The 27,904-nt window shown below is 46.1% G+C and overlaps 1 protein-coding gene and 1 pseudogene across 2 annotated transcripts in view; both read left to right on the top strand.

The window, feature by feature from the left end:
- The first annotated feature begins 256 nt into the window (after positions 1–256).
- Positions 257–738, top strand: LOC126959879 (ATP synthase subunit d, mitochondrial-like; annotated as a pseudogene).
- Positions 739–1,711: 973 nt separating this feature from the next.
- TGM5 (transglutaminase 5) overlaps positions 1,712–27,904 on the top strand; it is a 34,670-nt gene continuing 8,477 nt past the window's right edge. Inside the window, exons 1-6 of one of the 2 annotated variants that reach the window (XM_050799450.1) lie at positions 1,712–1,800; positions 9,008–9,187; positions 9,294–9,539; positions 12,233–12,351; positions 15,291–15,419; positions 15,988–16,165. In XM_050799450.1, the coding sequence (XP_050655407.1) occupies positions 1,791–1,800; positions 9,008–9,187; positions 9,294–9,539; positions 12,233–12,351; positions 15,291–15,419; positions 15,988–16,165 (862 nt within the window). In that variant the 5' untranslated portion in view covers positions 1,712–1,790. The remainder of the gene's footprint in view (positions 1,801–9,007; positions 9,188–9,293; positions 9,540–12,232; positions 12,352–15,290; positions 15,420–15,987; positions 16,166–27,904) is intronic. The other variant, XM_050799451.1, reaches the window with a different exon arrangement.

Here is a 27,904-nt window from a genome sequence, read left to right as displayed (position 1 = left end):
GTCGAGGCAGCCGTGAGACAGAAGGCAGCCCGCAGCGGGTGAGGGGTGGTGGGAGGCAAAGCAGTGGGCAAGGAGCTTGGCCAAGAAGTGGAGTTGAGAGAAAGGGCAGGGGCTGCCGGGGAACTGGGGATGAGAGTTGAAGGTGGATGTGCTGTGTTAAAATAGTGAACTGCATTTGTGCACATATACCCTATAAGCTGTAAGAGGTGAGTGGAGTGTGGACCATGGGCTGCCAGGGTCGGTGAAGGATACCAGGATGGCTGGGTGAAAACTTGCTCTAAAAACCATTGACTGGGTAGCTTTTGCAGAGACGATAGCCCGAAACCAAAAGGCCACTGCAAATTCCCTGAAATCCTGGAATGAGACCTTTACCTCCAGGCTGGCTACTTTACCTGAGAATCCACCAGCTATTGACTGGGCTTACTATAAGGCCAATGTGGCCAAAGCAGGCTTGGTGGATGACTTTGAGAAGAAGTTTAATGCCCTGAAGTTTCCTGTACCAGAGGATAAATATACTGCCCAGGTGGATGCTGAAGAAAAAGAAGATGGGAAAACTTGTGCTGAGTGGGTGTCTCTCTCAAAGGCAGGGTTGGAGAGTATGAGAAACAGCTGGAGAAGATGAGGAACTTAATTCCATTTGATCAGTCCACTAAGGACTTGAATGAAGCTTTCCCAGACACCAAATTAGACAAGAAAAAGTATCCCTATTGGTCTCACCAACCAATCAAGAATTTATAAAATTAAGTCCAGGAAGAAGCTCTGGCCCTTATATTACACATTCTGGACATTAAAAATAAAAATAATTATATAATTTTTTATAAAAAGCTGAGTGGAGACAGAGAGAATTGAAAATACAGAAGGGAGGACAATGCTGGTGAATGAGGTTCCCAAGAGAGAAGGACCCACAAAGCAGGGGATGTGGGGAGAAGTGCCCAGGGCACAGAAAGACAGGGTGGGCACGGGGGTCCCACCCACTCCACAGGCAGAGCCCTTCCCTCTCCTGTCCTCTCTCTCCTTCCACCTGTGCTTTTCTCCCTACGAAAGGGCTTGTGCCTTTCTTCCTAGGATCAAGGCCCTTGCTCACCTGCATTCCCGCCCTCTCACCTATTTCCAAACCTCCTCCACAAATTTTCCCAATTTTTCTTCCTCTATTTTATTTGTGATTATTTGCTTTTGTTTGTGATTTGTCCTGGACCTGCCAGGTCTCACGCAAGACAATGCCACTGCCGAAGCTAAGTACAGTGAAATCATATTAAAGGAGATCCAGACGGAGTGGTTCTGTTTGCATTTAAAGTTCAGGAAGTGACTTTTCAGGATAAGAGAAAGGCCTTGGTTACCTAGCAGGGTTCTCAGCTCAGTGAGGTGCTTTACGGTGTGAGCAGAGTCTTGGGACCCTGATGCTACTTCCAGCAGCCCCCTGCATCCCTCTGGCAGGCCCATCAGCTCGCTTCTCCCTCCTGACTTCTCCACCACAGCACAGCACCTGCCTGGGAATGCCCTATTGCTCAAGAGCTATCAAAGGCCTACATGGCACAAGGCTGTGACAGTTCACCAGCTTCCACACCTCCTCTCAATCCAGCAACACCGCCAAGAAAAACGCGAGGGCAAGTGAGCAAACCAGTTGTGATCTGCTTGGTAATCAGGTGGCAGTGCAGCAGTCCAGCCCCGCCTTCGGTTCTCCTGGAGTCTTCCAATGGAAGGGGAAGCAGACACTCTGGCACCAGTTTGCTGAAGCTCCAGACCGCCCAGCTGTTCTGTGGGGAGCATCCCAGGAACCGGAGGCAGCCACCATGGCCCAAGGTAGGGAAAGCCCCTGTGGCCACTGGAGTTCAGGGATAAAGAGGACAGAGAGAGACTGTAGGAAGTCAAGGGGTGGAGGGTGTATTCAGAGAAATAAAGAAGTAAATACAGAACTGAGTCAGAAAAAGCAAGAACCCCAGAAACCTCAGTATTCATCGGTGGCTTGAGAACCACCAGCGTAGAGGTTGACAGGTAAACACAGCCACACAGCTGCATGCTAACATGCCTGCCTCCATAGTCAGGTGGGACAGGGCAGGACCAGGGATGAGGGGGTCAGGGTTTCTGTCCTTCTCAGCTACTAGCTGACCCTTTGACATCGGATGGTCACTTTGCCTCTAGTTTCCAACCCCCTTGCCTGAAAAAGGAGAGATTGGATCAGACAATCTTGAAATTGTCTTCCAGCTCTTAAGTTCTCTGAATCTTCATATCTTCTCTTTCTCCTCCATTTCCGAGGGTCTATTTCTTATCTTAGCTAATCTTCCCATCGCCAGCCTTCTCGCTATATCATCCCCTTCTCTCTGGAAAGAGCTGCTATGAAGATTAAATCGTCAGTTGAAATCATTCAGAGGAATAAGCTTTCAACTTCCTCTACAACTGTAACAGCCTTACCTTTATTTATTACTTTTTTTTTTTTTTTTTTTTTTTTTTTGAGACGGAGTCTCACTCTGTCGTCCAGGCTGGAGTGCAGTAGCGTGATCTCAGCTCACTGCAACCTCCGCCTCCCAGGTTCAAGCGATTCTCCTGCCTCAGCCTCCTGAGTAGCTGGGATTACAGGCGCGCGTCACCCCGCCCAGCTAATTTTTGCATTTTTAGTAGAGACGGGGTTTCATCATGTTTGTCAGGCTGGTCTCAAACTCCTGACCTTGTGATCCTCCTGCCTCGGCCTCCCAAAGTGCTGGGATTACAGGCGTGAGCCACTGCACCTGGCCCCATATTTATTACTTCTTGTGTTTAAATTTTTGTTTTAAAATTTTCATAACTTTTAATTGCACAATAAAGATGGGAATACATAGTTGGAGTAAAATAAATCAATAATTATAGATATAGTCTATCTATAGACTATAGACTATAGTCCTCTGCCTGCCATCCCCAATGGCAACCTCATCTCCAGAGTGAACACTGTTACCTGTCTTTTGTCTGCACATTTACATTCAGACATATATTTACTCAATGTAATACATAGGATTAGCATGTGTGGTCTTTTTTGGTATATCCATGGTATCATCATGTTGTATGTATATTTCTGCAACTTGATTTATTTCACTACACAGTATGTCTGGGAGCTCTGTCCATACCAGTCAGTACCTATAGATCTACCTCAACTTTTCCCATAGTATCAGTGCAAGTAATTTCTAATCCAGTCCCCTATTGATGGGCATTTAGGTTGCTTTCAATTTTCCAGTTACACGAGCAATATTGCAAGGAACATCCTTATCCATGCCTCTGTGTGCTCATGTGGGAGTGTCTTTCTAGGATAACTACGAAGATCACTTACTTTAAAAAGTTTTTCTACAATCTCTGTTTATTTCCTGATCATTTCACCCAATTCTCTTCTCACCTCAAGGAAAACAAATATGCCCAGTAGCCAATGAACCTCCTATTTGAATAGAAGGCACCTGGGCTGAAGAGTCATCCCTGTCTTAGGCAGGGATTAACATGGCCCAGGATGTCTCTAGAGGATGGAATTCTGCCCCAGCACTTGCTGCCAGGCAGATGCTGCCATGCCTGCTGAGTAGCCTGAGTCATGTGCCCAACCTGAACTGCAGCCAGTTAGTGCTGTCTAATCAATTGGTCTCCAAAAGGGGTGAGCTTCTTTTTCCACTATTAGGTAAAAGCCAAGTGCTTTCTTAGCTGGCAGTGGGTGTGGACATTTTTTTGATCATGAGTGAAAGTCAACAGTGGGCAACAGCTGTTGGGTGATGGGAAGAGCACTGGACTGGGCTCAGGAATCTGGTTTAACCGTAGGCAAGATATTTAACCCACCTGAACCTTAGTTTTCTCATCTCCAAGTGTGGATGACATGACATTTTGTCCCTCCAAGGATGCGATGAAGATTAAATGAGATAACTGTCCTAGCATACCTGGCACAGTGCCTGGCACATAGTAGATAGGTCCTCAATAAGATGTTGATTAAATCTGAAATCTGAAATAAGTACAGGGTGATTTTGCAAAAGATAGAGAATTCTATTCAACCTAGCAAATCTGAGTACCTACAATATGCTGATCATTATGCTTAATTTCTTTATAATGAAAAACTAGTTTATGAAAAAGATGTGTGTTGAAGTAATCAAAAGCACTCAAAGAGATTTAAGACAAAGTTTAATACTTATTAGGGTATTTTGGTACAATTTGGTTCATATTTGTTTATAACAACTTTATTGAGATATAATTCATATACCATCAAGTTCACCTTTATAAAGTCCACAATTCAGTGGTTTTTCATATACTCACAAAGTTTTGCAAGCATCGCCACTATCTAGTTCCAGAACATTCCGTTACCTCAAAAAGAAATCCCATACACATTGGCAGTCACATCCCATTCCACCTTTCTTTAGCCCCTAGCAAACCCTAATCTACTTTCTGTCCCTATGAATTTGCCTATTCTGGACATTTCATATAAATATAATCATATAATATGTGTCTTTTTATGTCTGACTGACTTCTTTCACTTAGCACAGTATTTTCAAGGTTCATCCATATTTGGTATGTTAAGCATTCTTTTTTTACAGCCAGATGACATTCCTTTGTATGACATATCATTTTGTTTATCTGTTCTTCAGTTGATGGACAATTGAGTTGTTTCTACTTTTTGGCTATTATGAATAATACTGCTATCATTATTCAGATATTATGTGAATGTGTTTTCATTTGTCTTGGGTATATACCTGGGGATGGAATTGTTAGGTCATATGGTAACTCTTTGTTGAATGTCTTGAGGAATTTCCAGACTGTTTTCCAAAGTGCTGCACCATTTTACAACCCCATCAGCAATGTATGAGGATTCCACTTTCTCTGCATCTCCACTAACACTTGTTATTATAGTCATCCTAGTGGAGGCAAGATGGTATCTCATTTGTATTTCCCTAGGTCTAATGATGTTGAGCCTCTTTTCATGTACTTATTAGCCTTTTGCGTATCTCCTTTGGAGAAATGTGTGTTTAGGTCCGTTGCCCATTTTAAATTTGAGTTGTCTTTTTTATTGTAGAGTTATATGAATTTTTTAAAAGTATTCTGGATATAAGTCCCTTACCAGATATATGATTTACAAATATTTCCTAACATTCTGTGGGTGTTCTTTTCACTTTCTTGACAATGTTCTCGAAGACAAACAATTATTATTTTGATGAGGTCCACTTCATTTGGTTTTCCTCTCACTGCTTGTACTTCTGCTGTCATATCTGAGAAACTGTTGCCTAGTCTAAGATCACGAAGACTTACATCTATGTTTTCTTCTAGGAGTTTCATAGCTTTAGCTTTTATGTTTAGGTCTTTGATCCATTGTGAGTTAATTTTTAATAAATGGTGTGAGTTATGCATCCAACTTCATTCTTTTGCATGTGGATATCCACTTGTCCCAGCACCACTTTTTGAAAAGAGCATTCTTTCCCCCATTGAATTGTCTTGGCACCCTTGTCAAAGATCAATTGCCTGTAAATGTGAGTTTCTTGCTAGACTCTCAGTTCTATTCCACTGATCTATATGTCTATCCTTATGCCACTACCACATTGCCTTGATCAAGAAGTGCCACTCCTCTAATTTTGTTTTCACTTTTCAGCATTGTCTGGATAGTATGGATCCCTTGTATTTCCATATGAATTTTAGGATCCACTTGTCAATTTCTACAAAATGGCTGTTGGGATTTTGTTAGGGGTTGTGTTGAATCTGTAGAAAAACTTGTTATTTTAATGATATTGCCTTCCAATCCATGAAGATGGAATGTCTTTTTATTTATTTAGGTCTTCTTTAATTTCTTTCGATGATGTTTTGTGGTATAGGTTTTGCCCTTCTTTTGTTAAATTTACTAAGTCATTCTTTTTGATGCTGTTATAAATGGAATTGTTTTCTTAATTTTACTTTCAGGTTACTCTTTGCAAATGTATAAAAATACAATCGGTTTTTGTATATTGATATTGTGTCCTACAACCTTGCTGAATTCATTTATTAATTCTATTTTTTTGGCGGGTTCCTTAGGATTTTCTATATACAAGATTATGTCACATGTAAATAGAAACAATTTTACTTCTTTCCAATCTGTTTGTCTTTGATTTCTTTTCCTTTTCTTTCTTTCTTTCTTTTTTTTTTTTTCCTTTTTGCCTAATAGCCCTAGCTAGAACCTCTAGTAGAATGTTAAATAGATGTGACAACAGCAGGCATTCTTGTCTTGTTCCTTATCTTAGCAAGGAAGCATCCAGTCTTTTACTATTAAGTATGGTATTGGCTGTGGGCTTTGGAGTGCAGTGGTGCGATCTTGGCTCACTGTAACCTCCACCTCCCGGGTTCAAGCAATTCTCTGCTTCAGCCTCCCGAGTAGCTGGGATTACAGGGACCCACCACCACTCCCAGCTAATTGTTGTATTTTTAGTAGAGATGGGGTTTCACCATCTTAGCCAGGCTGGTCTTGAACTCCTGACTTTGTGATCCACCCGCCTCGGCCTCCCAAAGTGCTGGAATTACAGGCGTGAGCCACCGCGCCTAGCTGGAAGTCTCCTTCTATTCTTAGTTTGTTGAGTATTTTTATCATGAAAGAAGGTTGGATTCCGTTGAATGCATTGGTTCACTTTTAAAAAGTCTAAATACAACCAAGACAAAGCAGCTAAGTCTCTGTACTTATTGGCTTATATCTAGAGGCAAAAGACAGACACATAAAAAAGTAGCTAAGAAAAACATCTGGGGCCAGGTGCGGTGGCTCACGCCTATAATCCCAGCACTTTGGGAGGGCGAGGCAGGCAGATCACAAGGTCAGGGGATCGAGACCATCCTGGCTAACACGGTGAAACCCTGTCTCTACTAAAAAATACAAAAAATTAGCCAGGTGTGGTGGTGGGCGCCTGTAGTCCCAGCTACTCGGGAGGCTGAGGCAGGAGAATGGCGTGAACCTGGGAGGCGGAGCTTGCAGTCAGCCGACATCATGCCACAGCACTCCAGCTTGGGTGGCAGAGCGAGACTCCATCTCAAAAAAAAAAAAAAAAAAGAAAAGAAAAACATCTGAACACCTCATCCTAACCCTTACATGTTTATATAAATGAACACATGAGCCTGGCATGTAAATTAACTTGTCTATTAAGCAAATGAGCGATTCAGTTAAGTGTATAGCTCAGTAGGTGATGGAAAGAAGGGTTGGCCAATTGAGGCAGGCTTCATAGAGCAGGTGGGTATTGGAGGAGAGTTGGAATTTGGTTAGAGTGAGGGGCCATTCTGAGTTGGGGCTATAACAGCAAATACAAAGACAGGGATTTGCTTGGGGATAGATTGGCTAGAGGAGACGGCCAATGCTGGGAATGATGAGAAGTGAGAATGCAAGAATAAGCTAAGGCCAAGTATGAAAAGTCGTGTCAAGTTAAGGAATGAGCCTTTTATATGATAGACTGTAGGAGATCTCAGAACTTGTAAAGCAAAAGAATGGCATGATTAAATTGTCTTGAGGAAAGGTAATCTGATACTGCATTAAGAGATGGGAGATGGGGAGAGAGACAGGAGGCAGGAGACCTCATGGAGGCTATTACGGTCACTAGGTATGAGAAGACATTGGAATTATGTGAATGTGGAAAGGGATGGATAGACACCAGAGATATTTTAATGGCAGGCATGAAGAGAGTTAGTGACATGTGAATGGGCATAGGCTGAGAAGGAGATGGGTGAGCCAATGGTGATTTAAAGGCTGTGAGCCCACCAGGTGACTGGGACCATGGCAGAACCATGGTCAAACATGGAAAAATCAAACACAGACCCTTCTGGCAGAGACTAGTGAGGTCAGTCTGTGTTTTAGCAGAGTCTCCAGAAGGTGGGGAATGGAACTTTCTTTGACTGTCATCAGCATCCAAGCTCCCAGGGCACTGGGCACTGAGCACACGGCCTGTGGTGGTCAGAGAGCCAGCAGATGGCCAGTGGCTCCAGCCTGTAATCCCAGCACTTTGGGAGGCCGAGATGGGCAGATCACGAGGTCAGAAAATCGAGACCATCCTGGCTAACACGGTGAAACCCCGTCTCTACTAAAAAAATACAAAAAAACTAGCCGGGTGAGGTGGCGGGCGCCTGTAGTCCCAGCTACTCGGGAGGCTGAGGCAGGAGAATGGCGTGAACCCGGGAGGCAGAGCTTGCAGTGAGCTGAGATCCGGCCACTGCACTCCAGCCTGGGCAACAGAGTGAGACTCCGTCTCAAAAAAAAAAAAAAGAGAGCCAGCAGATGGCTAAAAGAAGAGCAGCTAGCGGCCAGGCACGGTAGCTCACGCCTGCAATCCCAGCACTTTTGGAGGCCAAGGCAGGCGGATCACGAGGTCAGGAGATCGAGACCATCCTGGCTAACATGGTGAAACCCCGTCTGTACTAAAAATACAAAAATTTTAGCCGGGTGTGGTGGCGGGTGCCTGTAGTCCCAGCTACTCAGGAGGCTAAGGCAGGAGGAGAATGGCGTGAACCCGGGAGGCGGAGCTTGCAGTGAGCTGAGATCACACCACTGCACTCCAGCCTGGGCGACAGTGTGAGACTCCGTCTCAAAAAAGAAAAAAAAAAGAAAAGAAGAGCAGCTAGTCCAAGGAAAGTTAACCCCAGGGCAGCTAAACCAAGGAGTAGCTCCCCAGACCTGGAGGCTAGTACAGGGGCAAGTGAGACTGTTAATTTGAGTCCAAGAAAGTGGATGCTGGGGTGAATCTGAAGCCATGTGAGGCTGAAGGGAGCAATCAGACTTGGCCAGGTCTACAGAAGGACTTGGACAGAGGCAGAAAACCATGCCCCTCCGGAGTGTGTAAGGGAGAAGAAGATAGAGGGTCAGAGAGAGAGGAGAGGAAGGAAGAAAGAAACGTGTGTGCCTGGAACCTCATTAAATCCTCATCCTCACCCTGGCAGGCTGATCTTACGGACTCTATTTTACTGATGTGGAAACTGAGACTCAGGCTAAGTTACTTTCTCAAGTTTGCGGAACTAGTAAGTGGTAGGTAGGATTGGCTCCACAACCCCACTCTTTTGTCTAACCCTGGCTGCCCCATTGCAGGGCTAGAAGTGGCCCTCACAGACCTCCAGAGCTCCAGAAATAATGTGCGGCACCACACGGAAGAGATCACTGTTGACCACCTCCTTGTTCGCCGGGGCCAGGCCTTCAACCTCACCCTGTACTTCAGGAACCGGGGCTTCCAGCCAGGCCTGGACAACATCATCTTCGTGGTTGAGACTGGTAAGAACCCCAGCTGGCTCGCAGGGGCTGTGTGTGTGTGTCTGGGAGGGGATTTTCGGGGGTTTGGAGGTCGCCATAGAAGGCCTCAGCTCTACTTCCCTCCTAGGACCACTGCCAGACCTGGCCTTGGGGACTCGGGCTGTGTTCAGCCTGGCACGCCATCACAGCCCCAGTCCCTGGATCGCCTGGCTGGAGACCAATGGGGCCACCTCCACAGAAGTGAGCTTGTGCGCTCCTCCCACGGCGGCCGTGGGTCGGTACCTCTTGAAAATCCACATCGACTCCTTCCAGGGGTCTGTGACGGCCTACCAGCTCGGGGAGTTCATCCTGCTCTTCAATCCCTGGTGCCCGGGTAAGGCAGGGTGCCCATGCGGGGCCCTCCTTTCTCTTCTGTCAGTGCTGCCAGAGAGACAGGCTCAAGGATTTCTAGACCCGGCTCCCGGGCCACCCAGAGCCTCCCAAATTCCCTGCACTCAGCATCCGTCCCAACCACCACCAATTAGGGCGGAACCTTGCTATTCATTTACTTATTTAGAATTTTCAAGTTATAAACCAAATCATTTTTGCTTAAACAGAAAAACTGTTACAATTAAGTTTGATCATGAATAACATCTACCTTCATCATACATTTTTAAGTTAACTAGAGTTTTTTTCGTTATAAAAGTAATGAATGCACTGCATTAAGTATTTATGGAATGAAGGAAAGGGTTTAAAGAAAAGAAAGAAAAGTATAAAGTAAAAAGTGAAGCCTCCCAGTCTCTACGTTCCATTCAACAGCAGTTCTATTCGTCCAGATTCCATTCACCTTTAACATTCTCTTTTGTAGTTTTACCAAAGTGTTCTATGCTTAATCGAATACGTACGCCTCTGTGTGTGTGTGATTCTACAACACACAGGGTAAGTGAGATTATGTAATACATACCATTCTCCAGCTTCTTTTTTTTTTTAATTTAACAATTCAACTTTGGGCACATTTTCCTATCGGAGCATTCTTCTTAACAGCTACAATTATTCCACTGTTTGGATGCACTAGATATTTTTAACTAGTCCTCTATGGGCATTTTGGCTGTTTCCAGTTTTTGTTTTTTTCTTCTTCTTCTTCTATAAACAAAGTCACAGTGAATCTCTCAAACTACCTGTCTCTCAAGCCCTGACCTCTAAATCTAGTTGGGGACAGGGCTAGATACATAGGCAGACACAAGGACACGATGTGGGCAGAAGGGATCGGGGTAGAGAATGGATCTGCTGTGCCTTTGAGCAGAGGCCAGACTCGCAAGTCTGGCTTCTGACTTAGGGGATGATCCCCTTCCCATCTTCCCTCTCTTTCTACCTTTTCCCCCAGCCTTATCCCAAGGAGGCCTCCTGGGTCACATCAGGACCCAGAGCCCTGGCTGGGTTCTAACACCTCTAACCACTTCCCACTTCCCTGTCCCTGAATGGCTCAGAATGCTCACCCATCAGCCAGGTGGAGAGACCCTGCCATGGGATCCAGGAGGGCCAGTCGACTGTTTTCCCTGTCTCTGTCTCTCTCTCTCTCTCTCTCTCTCTCTCTCTGTCTGTCTCTCTCTTTCTCTCTGAGGGCCTTCTGAGCAGTGGGGAGAAAAGCGTTAATGGTGGGGCCTTCTCTCTTGAGCTTGTGCCACACCCAGGCCCTGGGGAGACCCAACACTGGGCCTAGGGTTGGCGGGGGCTGAAGTGCCCTCTGGTGCTGCAGGACGGGAGGGTATAGTCTAGGAAGCCTCACCCTGTAGCTCAAGCCACTGCTGGCCCTGGCTGAGAGGAGGGGGCTGTGTGGTCTCAACCATAAACCTGCAGCTTCTTGCCACACTGGCCCAAACCCTCAATAAAATACATCTCAGCAACGAGGCCTCCTGCACCAGCCTCCTATCAGGCTGTGTCTGAGGCTGCCTCTGAGGAGGGCACCTTTCCCTCAGGGTCAGGCAGAACTTCCACACAGTTCCAGAACCCTGTGAGGAGGACGTCTGCGCCCATGGCCTTTTGTTTGTTCTTAACTTTAAAAAGATAATTTTAAACTTTTATTTTAGGTTCAGGGGTACATGTACAGGTTTGTTATGTAGGTAAACTGCACATCACAGAGGTTTGGTTTGATGTACGCATTATTTTGTTACCCAGGTAATCAGCATATTACCTAACAGGTAGTTTTTCAATCCTTACCTTCCTCCCACCCTCCACCCTCAGATAGGCCCCATTACTTTCAATGGCAAAAATCGCAATTACTTTTGCACCAACCTAATATTAAGATAGTTTTGAATCGGCTTCAAAACCCTTTGTTCATATGGGCAGCATGTGTATGTATGTGTATATATATATACATTCGTGCTGTAAACATGGTTCATAGTCTGTAGAGACTTCATGTATCACATACAGATTTCCACGTCCATGTACACGATTTTGCTGCCTTACGTCTCTACGGTATGGAATTCCGCGGTGGAGCTGTACCGAAGCTAACTAACTACTCCCCAAGAATAGGGCGTGGGTGGTTTCCAGCTTCGCAGTATCACAAACGGCACTCAGACAAACAGCTTAGTGTCTAAATCTTTGTGCACATATGAAATGCTTTGCCTAGATTAAATACCTACAAAAAGAATAATGAGGTCAAGGCCAACCCTTAAGGTCTGGTTTGCTCTCTTCCAACCAAGATTAGTGTAGCAGAAAGAGCACAGAATATGGAACCAGCGGGCTGTGTTCAATTTCCAGCTCTGTACTGATGTGTGATTTGGGCAATTTACTTAATCACTCTGAGCCTGTTTCCTCAACCTTAAAATGGGGATAGGATGTAAATGTGCTTTGTAAACCAAGAAATTCCAGCAAAGGTGAATTTTTATTATTCCACCTCGTGTTCATATTGAACCTGTTGGTGGTGTTGGGAGCGTGGACTCCCTAAGACCCACTGCCTCGTGCCCCTCTTGGTGTCGCCAGGGGCGCTTGCTCCAGAGCTGTTTCCTCTGGGACTATGGGGATGAGAATGGGGCAGGAAGGGAAAGGTGACTTTTCTGCTTCGTGCCCTCCCACTCTGGTTCCTAGAGGATGCTGTCTACTTGGACAGTGAGCCCCAGAGGCAGGAGTATGTCATGAATGATTATGGCTTCATCTACCAAGGCAGCAAGAACTGGATCCGCCCGTGTCCCTGGAACTACGGACAGGTGAGTCTCAGCCCTGCTTATGGCCCATCCCGGCCCTGAGCTTGTGGGGAGAGGGAGCAAGGCGCACGTGAGGTTCACCTAGAACTGCTGACCAACGCTCACTAAATGGCACGAGGAAGATGTGTGTTGTGAGCCCAGGTTGCCCAAGGAGCAGCCACAGGGAGTGGGAGGGTCTGTCCCTTGCTGATCATGTCTGATTTGGACAACAGGAGCTAAGGGAAAGGGCAGTTAAAGGCCCCTTACCCAGGAATTCTACTGAGCATGAGAGTGAGGACGGAGGGCATGATAAGCACCACGTCAGTGATGATGGCATTTGGGTTCATTAAACTGTTTTTCCTTTCGGGTCCCATTTTCCACTCTCTCACTTCATCCTCACAACCCCTGGTGACTGACCCTAGCATCAATTCTGTCACACCAAGGACAACTTGCCCTTGAATGTTTCAGCCAGAAGCATCTTTCAGCCAGATGAGCAGCAATGCGTCTCCCTCCCCGTGGCTATTGTCTCTCTATTTATGTGTCTTTTTGATGAGATATCTTTTTAATTATGAAAGTTAATACATGATTGTTTAAAAAGCTTTGCAAAGAGACATTACAAAAATGGATACATGAAGGTCATCCCAAGCACCGTCACCAGCTTGGTGTATGTTCCTCTACATTTTGTTTTCTACACACATTCTAAAATGCTACTTTATATGTAAAAATAACATCATATTAATTGCAATGCTCTGCACCTCCTGCCTTTCTAAAAGCCTGCCTCTCTTTTCAAATTCAACCTGCAGCAGGGGCTTCAGGAAGTCCAGCAACAGGCAAGGAAGAGGGCTCTCGAGGCTGAGCCCCACGCCAAGAGCACTGTGGGAGGGAGGGATCAGCTCTCGGCCACTCGGAAGGCTGTCAGCTGGGAAACCCTGGGGATCCTCGTGGAGCCTTGTCTCAGCTTGATATGAATTTCTCCCCTGGACCTGCCCAAATAGAACTCCAACACATGTGTCCTTCCAGCCCCAGCCTGGGCCCAGAGTTGGCTATAGCCAAGACGAGAGATAGTGGTCCCAACTGGCCCCAACTCACACCCCCGGTCCTCACTCAACATGGGCAGATTGGGCATCATGGAGAGACCTGGACAGGAGTTGGCTGCCCTCTGTGAGAAACAGAGGTGAGGGGTTGCTGCTCTCTCAGCCCTGGGTCCCTCTGTTTCTGTCTTTCTTTTTTTGTTGTTGTCTTGTTTTTGTTTTTGAGACATCATCTTGCTCTGTCACCCAGGCTGGAGGTCCAGTGGCGACATCATAGGTCGTTGCAGCCTTGACCTCCTGGACTCAAGTGATTCTCCTACCTCAGCCTCCTGAGTAGCTGGGACTAAAGGCATGCCCCACTACGCCTGACTAATATTTTTAGTTTTTGCAGAGACGAGGTCTCACTATATTGCCCAGGCTGGTCTCAAACTCCTGGGCTCAAGTGATCCTCCCGTCTCGGCCTCCCAAAGTGTTGGGATTACAGGTGTGTGCCATGGCACCCGGCCTATTTCTGTCTTTCTTCTTCATTAAGTGTATATTGGTTGCCTGCTCAGTGTCAGGCAGGGTGCTAAGTGCTAGATATATGAAAATGAATACAACATTGTCCCTGATCTTACAGTGTAACGGGGACTCAGACACAGAAACAGGTCGCTTGTCACACAGTGGAATATATAAAGACTGAGAGAGAGGGGCACAGTGTTCTGAGAGCCAAGGGAAGAGCTCTTGGCTGGGCGTGGGAGTATCATGGACTCTTCCTCGGAGAGGAGATGTTTGAACTGAGTTAGCCAAGTGAAGGATGGTGGGAAAAACATCCCAGACAGAGGGAAGGCATGAGCAAAGACATGAGGGTGGGAAACGGTTCGGCCCAGTGCAGGAATTTGGTGTTGCTGAAGAAATAATGGTGGGGATGGAGGGGGTGGGGACGGCGATTATTGAGACCTGAGGCTGGAGAGATAGGTTGGGGTCAGATCTGGGAGGAACTTATGTGCCTACTGAAGGAGGTCAGAGCTTTGATTCTCTAAGCTGTAGGGGGCCTTTGAAAATTGTAAAACAGAAAAGTGAGCTGATCAGACTATCCTCTGGGGAAGATTGATCAGAGAAGCCTCCTAATTCTGCGTGTTGCCCAGCGTTGCACAGGAGTGAATGCATTCTTTTACATGCGTTCTACAAGGAGGTACAGAGTTTCTGTAATGTGCTGCGCACTGTGCCAGGCCTAAGGTCCAGAGTTGTGAAGGGAACTGGACTGGAGCAGTGCCGAGACTCAGGCAGGAAAAGACAGACTTGACTATATCACATAGCGGAGTCTTATGAGGAGAGGGGACATACCCAGGGCTGTGGAGCTAAAGCAGGCTCAGGCTCAGGGAAGGCCTCAAACAGAGTGGTATTCACACCAAGTCTGAAGGACCAGGAGGAGCCAGCCTACCTTGAGTGGGAAATTCCCTAACTCACATGTAATTAGTCAGCCTAGAGCCCCAGTGAATCACGGGTGCCATGGCAGGTTGGCACCCTCACTTCAGCAGCAGCTGCCAATGCTAAGCTGGGTCAGCAGGTGAGTGTGGAAGCAGGGGGATTTGGTTTTGGTAAGAACGCCCCCTGGGGCTCTAGGAGTGTGGGGATTGAGAGGAGTGGAGGAGCCTTTTCAATCGGTCAGACTTACTGGGGAAAACCCCAGAACAACCCAGGAGTAGCAACAGTCATCTGGAGTGAAGGGGAGGGATTTGGTGTGCAGGGCATACACGCCAGCTGAATTGTGACCCTAGAGCTTTGAAACCCCACACCTGAATGGGAGGAGATTCATGGCTGTTCTGTTTGACACAGTTACCTTCCAAGTGAGTTTATATTCCACTGGGGTTGAGGGGGCAAGTCACTACTTTTTACATATTCCCACGTGACAAGCATGGGTGCCTTCCCTCTCGGCCTCTCCCCCTGAAGTTTGAAGAGAAAATCATAGACATCTGCCTGAAGCTGCTGGACAAGAGCCTGCACTTCCAGACTGACCCAGCCACAGACTGTGCCCTGCGGGGAAGCCCCGTCTACGTCAGCAGAGTGGTGTGTGCCATGGTGAGGTCCCTGGCGTGCCCGGGGAGGGGGGACGCTGTGCAGCAGGAGCCCTGCCCACTCACAGTTGTCCCCTGCAGTGGGTGAAATAGGGACCCTCTGGCAAAGCCATCTTGGATGAGACTGACGCCAGAATGTGGGTGACAACTTTTCTCAACCGAGCTCTGAAATAGCTGGGTGTAGGTCCTCACCTCTATGAATTCCAAATTACCTGTTTTGAGAAAGGGTGAGTGTAGCTCCGGTTTGCGAAACGGTCTTGTTGTTTCTAAATTTCCTCTTTTCTGAAGTGTTTTTTAAAGGTCTCACAGGTAGGCTCCAGCTTTGCAGGGGATGGGAGGACACGGGTAAGGGGTGGATAGGAACATAATAATAAACTAATTCACAGTGGAGCAAAAGTCAGAAGAGTCAACACCCATCCTCAGTCCTCCCCAGCAAGTCTGGAAGTCTGCAGTAAAATGCTGTTAAAGTCTCTCCTCTGTTTCTCAGGCCCATGGCTGTTCCAAGGCAGTCTACACATGACGTGTTGAGGAAATGGATGCTTCTAACACTTCTCTATATGGCTTCTCTTCAGATCAACAGCAATGATGACAATGGGGTGCTCAATGGAAACTGGAGTGAGAATTACACAGATGGCGCCAACCCTGCAGAGTGGACGGGCAGCGTGGCCATCCTGAAGCAGTGGTATGCCACAGGCTGCCAGCCTGTGCGCTATGGGCAGTGCTGGGTCTTTGCTGCCGTCATGTGCACAGGTAGGAGGTAGAAAGGACCCCATGAAAAGGTCAGAGGTATAGCAGCTCATGTATGAGCCTTCTGAACCATTCCCATCCCAGTCCCACACAGTTCACACCAAGGGACATTTTCCCCTCTGAAATGTGTCGGCCAGGCATGGTGGCTCACACCTGTAATCCCAGCACTTTGGGAGCCTGAGGCAGGTGGATCCCAAGGTCAGGATTTCAAGACCAGCCTGGCCAAGATAGTGAAACCCCATCTCTACTAAAAATACAAAAATTAGCAGGGCATGGTGGCAGTCACCTGTAATCCCAGCTACTCGGGAGGCTGAGGCAGGAGAATCGCTTGAACCCAGGGGGTGGAGGTTGCAATGAGCTAAGATCATGCCACTGCACTCCAGCCTGGGTGACAACAGTGAAACTCCCTCTCAAAAAATAAATAAACAAAATAAAAAATAAAATGTCTCATCACGGACCTCAGACTGCACATGTCTGGGCTTATGTCAGACCATGGTTCTGAAGTGACAGTCACACGTCCCAGGATGCCTGACACCCTTGCTTCTTCTGAGCTTAGGCAACCTACCAGCATATTCCTAAGAGCCTGGCTGGGAACGGTCTAGGTTCAAGACAGAAATGAGATGAGAGGCTAAGTAATTAGGAAACTACAAACTGATTAGTGTCCTTTCTGAGCACAGAGAATGGGCTCAATGAAGATGTGTACATGGAAGGGAAATGTGAGTCAGGGCTGTGGTGTGGGCCATGGGGCCAGAGCAAGATGGCAGCCCAAGCAATGACCTTGAATTTGGAGTTGTTGAGGGCCTGATAGCCCTACTCCGGCCAGAGGGTTAGGGGAAGGGACGTCAGCGTTTCAGATAAGGAATGGATACTACATTAGCAGAGGAAAAACTGAAAAATACATACGGGGAAAAGACGGCAAATGGAAGTTGGTTTGTGGGTGACAAGAGGAGGAGGTAAGGAGGAAATCATGAGGGGGGTGATATTGGAAATGAGTCACACACTGGAGGTGAAAGGAGGAGGCCTTCTGCCTCACCCAGGGCCAAGTGCTTGCTCCGGGTCCTCACCCTTGCCCTGCCCCACACCCAGGCCAGCTCTGGGCCTCTTGGCTTGCGCATCCTGATTAGGGTGGCAATCAGAAGGTTATTTGTTGTGTTAAGCTGGGGCGAGAGGCCAAGCAAGGTTTTCGCTCACAGGACTCTTTAGGGGAATCCAGGAGTGCCAGATCTGCCCATAACTTGGTGTTTATTGGGGGCTCAGGCCTTCCGGGTGGAATTTCGTGTGTGACAAGGTTTAGTGCATTTCGTGTGCTTGTATGTACTGGGCTCATCTCTGGGCTGTTGGAAGAATGCAACTTCCCTGAAGGAAGCTCAGAGAGCCCCAGGCATCTGTCCAAGGGCACGAGGAGGCGTTGCCACTGAGAGAGAGTGACTTTGCACAGTTGATGAGAATGATCAGTAAGTCCCAAGCTTACTCCTCTGCAGCTGCAGAGCCAGCTCTTGAGTTGATTGAGTTGAGTTGGATGAGTAGAGTGCCCAGGTGTAAGAAACAAGGAATTCCACAGCTTTGAAACTGCAAGTCATGAAGATTTTGGTGAAGTGAGAGGTCTGAGTCCTTCAGGAAGCAGGCACAAGACTGACAGGTAGAGACTAGATCTTGTATAAGATAGAGAGGGAACCTTCCAGTGTGTGGAAAGGCCTAGCATCTAATGGGCCAGGTATGTGTGTGTAGAAGGAGTGAGCCAGGTTTGGTCGGGTGTGGTTGTCTGGAACTGCTTGATGAGAGAAGTGGAGCCAGTGAATGGAGATTATGCAATGACAGTAGACCAATTAACATGTTTGTGAGAATCATGGCCCTTTAGTGGCCTGGAAAACAAAGGGTTGGTCAAAGTAGGTCAAACATGGCCCGGTCCCCTGTAGCTCAATCAGCACCAACCTTCCCCAAAAGGGTTACCATGTTATATATGAATAAATACAGCAGTTTGAAAAACTCATTCCTTCATCCAGCAATACTTATTGAGTCCTTATTCTACACCAGGGACTCACTGTGTTCCAAGAGCTCTTGGATACAAGATGGGTAAGACCCAGCTTCTGTCTTCAACTAAAGTTAAAATTAAAGATTTAGTCAAACTCCTTAACCTCAAACAGTTCCCAAAGCATGTTTTTTGAAAATATATATGTTATTATTTCATAGCCACAGTAACCAATGTTTACTGGGGACTTCCTTTGTGTCAGCAGACACTGTGCTAAAACTCTGATGTCCTAGGGTAGCGGAGAAGCATGTGGACTCTGGAGGCAAGATGCGTGAGGTTGCATACCAGCACTACCATTGATCGGCTGAGTAACCTTGGTCAAGTCATTTAACTTGTGCCTCGGTTTCCTCAGATGTACGGTGGGGAAAGTAATGGTACCTACCTCATAGGATTATTGAAGGGATTGAGTGACTTCATACTGGAGAGTGCTTAGAATAGTGCCTGGCTATAGTGAGTGCTCAGGAAGCATCAGTTAGGGTCATCTTGTCTGATCACCTAAATGACCTTATGAGATGGGACCTACCATCTCCATTTTTCAGAAGAGGAGATTGAGTGGCGGAGTCAGTCTCATACCCGAGTCTGGCTGGCTCTTCAAGCCATGTGCTAACCATCAGGCCTTACCACCTCATGAGCATTGCTAGCAGCTGCCATTAATCCAGCACTAAGTCCCGCAGGAACACACTGGGCACTTTCACTTTTACTAATCCTGACCACCACCTGCAGTGGATATCATTATAGCTGTTTCACAGATGAGGAAGCAGGCTTAAAGTGACCTGGGGACTCTGGTCTGACTCAGATGTGCTTCTCCCCTCTACGGCCCTGCCTTCCCAGGTGGCCTTTCTACGTGTTGACACATTGACTTCAACTTCCCATAGAAAAACCACAAAAGGAGGCTTTGTATGCATCAAAGATGAGGTTATAATTTTTGGGGATGTGCTGTGTCCTTGGAATCCATTTAGTTGCCTGTTACTTGAGAATTTTAGAGAACTCCCTGGCCTACCCTTCCTGTGCCCAGGGCCAGGCACCCTAGAGCTCTAGGCTCTCAGGCTCTTCCTGTTCTGGCCGTTCACTCTCTGACAAGGTTGGAACCCTCAGCCCTTGGCTGAGGTCTAGGAAGTAGCCTGGATGCCTTGCACGATAGCAAGAGAACAGAGGGAACAGTGATGTTTTGTTACCTGAAAACTCCCCAAAAACCAGGTGTGAAAAAGCCACCTAGTGTATAATTTCATACGTATGAAATGTCCAGAGCAGGCAAATTCATAGAGATAGAAAGTAGAGTGTGGTTGCTTAGGGCTGGGAGGAGGGGATAGTTGGGAGTGACTGCTACTGTAATGAGGTTTCCTTCTGAGGTGAAAATGTTTTGGAGTTAGACAGTAGAGATTGTTGCACAACCTATGACTATATTACAAACCACTGAACTGTACACTTTACAAGGGTGAATTTTACGGCATGCGAATTATATCTCAAGAAAGTTGTTTGAGAAGAAGCCAGGCATCCTGGGAATATGCCTGGTCTATTCTCGCCCATAACTGCGTGGGGTTGGAAGTGGGGTAGGGGAGAGAAATGACTTGGGCTGAGGGTTGGGAGGTACTAATGTGTGACTGTAAGCAGATGTACAGCACCATCCCTCTTCTGTAAAATAGGGTCCAAGGTCCCAGGGGCTGTAAGGGGAAGGGGAGGTGGGAAAGGGTGTGGGAGATGGGAGGCTGCCTGGTTGGGACTGAGACTGGGCCCTCCTCTTAAACTAAAGCAACCCAACTTGCATGTCTTTGATACATCAAATCCTCACTTATGATGGGCTTGCATATAAGGCCCTCTGCTTAATGCTTTTTTGAAAACCCCTGAGCTAGATATTATCTAAGATTTTTCTAACTCAATTATGTAGGGGCCTTTATAAAGTATCTCATCTTCATTTCGACACAGTAACTCTTGTTCTTATTGTTTTTACCCTTACATCTTAAAGAAGGAACCGCAGCCAAGGCCCTGGTGCATTATTTTACCGCAACCTTTTCTTAGATCCCAGTTCAAACTCTTTTGTGCAATGCCTGGACTAAACACAAACCTGCCTTATTTTCCGTTGATTTCCATTGACATAAGATAGCATGGAATGTTCCCTCGTAAGGTTGTTGACTAATACATGGAGACTAGATAGAAAGATGTCTGGCACATAGTTTTATCTAAATGTTAGCTATTATAATTAGTCTGGTACTGTTTTAATCTCTGCCTCTTGGGCTCCAGGGGTTCGGCTGGGTCTTATTCAAAAGGTGTTTCGGCCTGGTGCGGTGGCTGACGCCTGTAATCCCAGCCTTTTGGGAGGCCGAGGCGGGCGGATTACGAGGTCAGGAGATCGAGACCATCCTGGCTAACGTGGTGAAACCCTGTCTCTACTAAAAATACAAAAATTAGCCAGGCGTGGTGGCAGGCACCTGTAGTCCCAGCTACTCGGGAGGCTGAGGGAGAGAATTGCTTGAACCTAGGAGGCAGAGATTGCAGTGAGCCGAGATCGCACCACTGCACTCTAGCCTGGGCGACAGAGCCACACTCTGTCTCAAAAATAAAAATAAAAATAAAAATAAATAAATAAGTTGTTTCTAGCTATCCCTGAAACTTCAGTTCCCCTCTCTCCCACTTTTTTCCCCTTTTATTTCCTTTCTTCCTTGGAATGTTTAGAGTTAAGTCAACTATATTCATTTCATGGCATTTACCATAATTGGTCTGCTCAGGCCCCTCTTTTGTAAAAGGCCCTTCTTATTAAAATCAATTAATTAATTTCCCCCTTTTATCTCATAGCTCACTTCTATTCGCCTCTCTGCATGATAGGGAAACATTTTAATGTGTTTAATGTGTAGCACTGTAGTTGGATGTGTTTTCACAAAAAAACATTATCATCTTTGTGCAGTGTTTTATTCAGTATGGTGTTGGTTTCATGTATTGTATTTGTCTTTTATATACATATGTATATAGTTTTATTTTTATTTATTTTTTAAGGCCAGTGTGTATTTTTTATCCTTAGAAGTTCTACTGAGTCTTTTTTTTACCTCCCGTTTCTCTTCTCGTTATGTTCTTGTTTTTCTATAACTCCTCTCGAGCACTTTGAGCATATTTATAATATATAAAATAGCTCTTTGAGGTCCTTGTCTCCTTTTTTTTGAGATCAACTTTTTAAAAAATAATTTCAACTTTTATTTTAGATTCAGGGGGTACCTGTGCAGGTTTGTTATGTGGGTATATTACATGATGCTGAGGTTTGGAGTATGGATGATTTGTCACTTTGTGCTAATTTCATGATCTCTGGCATTTCTGAATCTGGTTCTATTGATTAATTTTTTTTACAGGCTATGGGTCATATTTTCCTGTTTCTTTGCATGCTTACCCATTTTTTATTGTGTTATGCTGTTAAGAACTCAATTTTGTTTTATTCCTTTAAAGGACTTTGTGTGGTACAGCAATAATAAATTCCTTGCAGATTAATTTGAGCCTTTGAAGGTTTTTTTGGTTTTTGGTTTTTGTTTTGTTTTTGAGACAGAGTCTCTCTGTTGTCGCCCAGGCTGGAGTGTAGTGGCGAAATCTCGGCTCACTGCAAACTCCAACTCCCGGGTTCAAGCTATTCTCCTGCCTCAGCCTCCTGAGTAGCTGGGACTACAGATGCCCATCACCATGCCTAGCTAATTTTTGTACTTTTAGTTGAGGCAGGGTTTTGCCATGTTGACCAGGCTGGTCTCGAACTCCTTGAGGTTTGCTTTTAAGCTTTATCTTGATGGCTCCAGAGCGGTCTTTACCCTAGGCTTAATTTAGCCCCACTACTAAGTCATGCCTCTTCTGAAGACTCTTATCAAATGCCCAATGTATTACGAGGCCTCTCCACTCTGTTGCTTTATCTGGCCTCCTGGAATTTCATCCCCATGCTTGCACAGATCACCACTCAGCCAAAGACGTGAAAGACCCCTCTGCAGATCTCTGGAATACTTTCTCTGTTCAGCTCTCTCCCCTGCATACACTCCACCCTGCAAATTTCAGCCCTCTAGGCTTCCCTCAATTGTGATCTCATCTCGTTAACTCGATAAGACTGCTGAGTTCTTTTTGGGCTTCCCATGCCTGTGTGGTGGCCTGGACGCTGCTCTGGGAAGTCCCTCAATTGTGATTTGTCTATTATTGTTCTCATGATCATACTAGAAGTATATATTTTGGGAAGGAAGACAACAAAAGTAGTGCTTCCTGTTCACATAATATCAGGGGTACCTGCCGTCGATACAACTTATCACGGTTGACATTGACCTTGATGCCTGGCTGAGATGGTTCAGTCTTTGCCAGCATGAAGTGGTGGGGGCAAGGCTACAGTTTGTGTCTGTACAGTCAGTTTGTCCAAACCAGGATCGAATGAGGAACCAAACATCGCACCTGGTTGCAATGTCCTCTGTGTCTCCTTTAATATCAAAGAGATCCTTTAATTCAATATGTGACTTGGTTGAAGACACTGAGGCAGTTGTCCTGCACAACTCTACCTTTCAGACTTACCTGAGGGCTTCACTGTGTTGTTGGTCTTCTTATGCCTCTGTTCTTTGTATTTTGCAACTGGAAGTTAGATACAAAATATTCATATTAAACATTTGGACTAGAGGCCTTTTAAAGCAGTCTTCTGATTGTCCATCCCCGCATAAGCAGCTGACATTTTTGTCTTTTCTCTACTGGTCCAGGAGACTGACTTGTGTGAGGATGGAGGGAGTGATTGTACTGCTCACTGTGAAGGGGACTTTTTTGCCATTTAAGACCCTCCCCCCGCCACACACACCCAGATAACCCTTACAAATGTGCCACAGAGCCACAGAGCAGGTCTCCCAGCTCCATGGTAACTGCCCACTGCCACTTTCTGCGCTGCCATTTTCAGCTAATACATGACCCAGGTCCTACATGCTGCGCTTTGCTCCTTCAAGGTTGATATCCTTGTTTCCATGTCCTATTTCTCTGTAAACAGTGCTCATTTGTACTTCTTGAGTAACAGGTTATTGCACTTTGATGACTAGGGTTCAGTTCCTACTTGCCCCCACCCCCTTATCAAAAAATAATTTTGGTAGGGCCTTGTCTTAGTGCAGGCTAGAAGACCGGAGATTATCGTGGAAAACAGATGGTACACCTTTGCATACTTAAGGTACTGTTAAGGAAACAAATAAGATTTCATTTCCTTCCCATTACAGTGAGAGAGAGAACAGTTCAAATATGATCTAGTGATGGCAAATCTGAAAGACCAAAGCAATATGATCATCTTGGTTATAAGGGACGATTAAAGGCATGGGATAAAGAGCAGAAAGTGATATATTTATCATTTGGAAGCTTAATGCATTCAGGGAGAAACTAAAAGGTGATAAAAGTCATCACATTTACACTCAATTACTTGGACTCTATGAGCTGAAGTTTTGGCTACATTTCTCAATAAAAGCCATGGAATTGTGGCAGTAAAGCTAACTGAATGCATTTCAATAAACTGAACTCTAACTTTCCACTGAATTTTTCTTGTAAAATTAGGGCCACATTTCCACATGGGGGCAAAAAGAACTTTACAGCCAGTCCTGAAACATACTAGATATTTTATTTTATTTTAGACAGGATCTCACTCTGTCACCCGGGCTGGAGCACCCAGGCTGCAGTGCAGTGGTGCCATTATGGCTCACTGCAGCCTCAACTTCCTGAGCTCAAGCAATCCTCCTGCCTCAGCCTCCTGAGTAGCTGGGACCACAGCGCCATCATACCCAGCTATTTTTTTTATTTTTATAGAGGTGAGGTCTCACTACGTTGCCCAGGCTGGTCTCGAACTCCTGGGCTCAAGCGATCCTCCCTCTTTGGCCTCTCCAAGTGCTGGGATTACCAGCCTAAGCCACTGTGCCTGGCCCCATCCTCATCATTTTAATACACCATTAGGACATGGTCCACTACCTGTCAAGTGGAGTTGTCTTCCCTGAAGGCAGGAATGTCTTTCATTTTTGTATCCTCTTCATCTAATTGACTACCTGGTCTCATCACTTATCACTGAATGACTACTAAATGGCTGAATGAAGAAATGTAATTGCTGATGCTGAGAATGCAGAGTGATATACCTTGATAACTCTGTGGCCCCTTCCCAACTCTGAGATCTCATTCACCTTTGCCCACTTGTCACTGCATCAGTGCATGTGCATGTAGTGTATGCATGTCCATAAGCACAGATTCCCCACGTGGGTTTCTCTTTTACGAGGGACTCAGGGACTCAGAGCCCTCAAAATCATCAGTGACAGGTCACCTAAATCTCACGTCAAGCTGTGAGTCATCAGGACTGAGAGTCCGCAGGAACAGGTTAAAGGTGCCTTACTTTAACAGGAATATAATGAGCACCTACCCTGTGCCCAGCCTTGTACTAGGAATGTAGAAATGCAAGAAAAGTCTTATATGAGCTCAACTCTAGGGGGATGTGTAATTTGGCAGACAAGATAAGACAGACACATTAAATTACAGACAGCCAAATCCAGTGCTGAAATGTGTGACACAGGTGATCAGGGTTATGTGAGGGCACGAGAAGGGATGAGTGTGGTGTGGAGTCATTGGTGAAAACTTCGCAGAGGAAGGTGCACTGAGACTGAGGTGTGGCTGGGATGTCCAGTGGAGTTGCGTGTTGTGGCCTGCAGTTAAAAGCATGAGAGGCTTTGAGATCAGAGAAACGTGGGTTTATGTCCTGCCCTGGCTTTTCTCTTTCTGCCATGTGACCTTACCTCTCTAAGCTCCAGGTGTCTCATCTTTAAAGTTGGGATAATCATATGGGCATGAAGACAACTAAGGGAGATAATCCCCGCGCCGTGCTTGGCACCACGTCTGGTACCTATGATGATGATGTCCTTGACTAGAAAGGCTGGAAGACAGTAAGTTCAGTGAGGGATGTGTTCAGTGACAGCAAGGTCTCCAGACAGGCTCAAGATTCAAATTCAAGAGTCCTGGGCACAGAAGTGGGAGAGAAAGCCATAGTTGGGATGAGCTCTTTGTGGGAGGACAGAACCAGAAGGACAGAGGGAGCAAGGCCCCTGGAAACATGCGTGTGCACGGCTTCTGCTGCACAGATCTGAGTGCCTTGAAGCTGATGCCTTCGCTTCACCCGCTATGTAAGAAACCATTCTTGCCCCTCTGTAACTTCATTCTGTTCTACTGTGACAATCTGCTCCCCATCCAAGTCCTCTCACAAGCCATGATGAGCAAAGGGTGAGACTGGATCAGTGCAAATCCATCACCACTCAAAACTTATGCTCTACGGACAGTTGAGCTTGGTACCCAAAGCATCACACGGCCATTAGGATAGTGGTGTGTTGAACTCAGAAATCACCAGAACAGACAAAAGATTCACAAGACACCATTCATCCATCCATCCATCCATCCATCCAGCAAAGATGCAGCAAGATGCAAAATGGGCCTTGCCCTGTATTATTAATAGCTGAGTAATGAGAAAGATGAATAACACACAATCCCTGCCCTTAGGAAGACAGACTTGTAAACAGTTCATCACAAGCCTCGTACTCTGGTCTCATAGAGAACTTCAAAGTGCTTCAGGATCAGTTACTTGTGTTAGGGTGGGACAGTGCTCATCAAGTCATGTTTAGCAGAAGTTGACACCACTACTGACCCTTCAGGTGGCCACTCATGAACTCGTCCATCCGGGTGAAGGGCAGGGGGAGGCTTGCTCCCTGCTCTGCCTCCCTGCCCTCCTCCTTGGCACATTTTCTTGTTACTGTGAGCGTCATCCACCCTCCTGACTGTACTTTTAGCATAAATGTGCCTCTGCAATGCTGCTCTCTTGTCTCACTGCTGTCTCAGGGTCCTTCAGTGACAGCTTTTCAACCTTCAGCCTCACCTCTGCAGCCGTCCTGTGTCACCTCCACCTACAACCCACTTAGTCAGCTCTACCCACTGCCTGCCCTAGTTCTTCAGCCCTGTTCAGACCTGCCACGCGAGCTCAAGGCTCCCTTTGGGCTTCTCCCCTCCCTTTTCTGGTCCCATCCAGAGGCCTGTCGCCACCCTGGCCTGGAGAGGCTCTGTGTCAAAGTGCAGAATAAGAAGAGGGTGAGCTAAAATCTGTATGCAATTAAATGTTTAAACTAAAAATTATAGGTTTTTATGAAATGACAGTAGTGTGTGTGAAGAACCCTTAGAAATAACCATATTTTTGACTCGGTCATTTTACCCCTTAGAATATGTCCCAGAGGAAGGGAGATATTGATCTACAAAGGTATTTATCACAGTATTTACAACAGGGGGAAAACTGAAAACCAACTAAATGTTTCAAAATAATCACCACTAAAATCTTGCTTTGGGCAAATATTTGATAATATAGGAAAATGCTTGGGATATAAAATTAGGTGGAAACACTAAGATGCTGAACTGTATGCATACTACTGAGAGCTGGACTCGGTATTGACTGCAAGCTTAGCAGTAAAACCAGGATATGAGTGGTAGCTCTGCCTCTGCTTAGCTGTGTGACCTTGGTCAAGGTAGCAAGCTTTCTTAGCCTCTGATTCTCTGTTTTCAAAATGGAGATAATAATAGTAGCGGTCATATAGCGTTGTCTTGAGGATAATGTGTGCGAAGCATTTAGCACTATGCCCAGCTGGTAGATACTATTATTGTCATTATTAAATTGAGTGGGCTGTCATTGCTGGACATGAAGGGACAGGGATCCCCACAGCATTTCATGGTGGGATTTTCCTGTACTTAAAAGAGCACAGAGGCCAGACGCAATGGCTCACGCCTGTAATCCCAGCACTTTGGGAGGCCGAGGCAGGCAGATAACTTGAGGTCAGGAGTTCGAGACCAGCCTGGCCAACATGGTGAAACCCCATCTCTACTAAAAATCAAAAAAAAAAAAAAAAATTAGCCGGGCATGGTGGTGTGTGCCTGTAATCCCAGCTACTCAGGGAGCCGAGGCAGGAGAATCACTTGAACCCAGGAGGCGGAGGTTGCAGTGAGCCGAGATTCCCTGGGGAACTAGGGCTGGAGTGTGATTTTTTTACTTCAAAAAAAAAAAAAAAAAAAAAAAAAGCACAGAATGGAAATACGGCAGAGGATAAAGAAAGGGAGTTGGCTGGCAAACAGAATGCATGGCCCCCAGGAATAAAGACAGCACTCTGCCTTCTTTCAATAACGTCTCTACGAGGTGGAAACTCTCACTTTTCTAAGCTCTTGTTACATGGTTTTCTTTCCTTGTTGGCTTGATCTGTGATGCTTTCCTAGAGAGGCTTCCAAGATCATACACCCAGGAAAAATCATACAGAATGTTTTGCTTGAGAATCTGATGGTCTCGAGCAATCATCCTAATCACAGAAAGGAATAGAATTCCAGCTGTAGCTTGAAGATGGAGATTCAGGGCCAGAAGAGAAGTGCAGTTGAGTCGGGCCTCTGAGTTTTGCCAAAGGAAAGGCATGCCTGTCGCACTCTTGTGGCGTAAGCAGAGCTCACAGCTTGCTAGACTTCATTGGCTCAGGCAGTGCCTGTCTGAGCAGTCAGCATCCCGACCTTTGCATAGAATCTCTCCCATGAGCTCCAGAAGTGGGGAGGGAAGTTGGAAATATCACTATTCCAGTGTTCCAAACAGCTCCAGCACGGTCCTACAGATGACGGACGGAAGATATCTCCAGGTCCAGGCCCCAAAGTCCGGGAATACACAGGTCCGGAATCTACAGCTCACAGGTGACTTTTTTCTGCCC

This window comes from Macaca thibetana, chromosome 7, assembly GCF_024542745.1.
Source record: "Macaca thibetana thibetana isolate TM-01 chromosome 7, ASM2454274v1, whole genome shotgun sequence".
Lineage (NCBI taxonomy): Eukaryota > Metazoa > Chordata > Mammalia > Primates > Cercopithecidae > Macaca > Macaca thibetana.
Note: the sequence above shows the minus strand (reverse complement) of the source record. Positions and strands in the feature narration are given on the sequence as shown.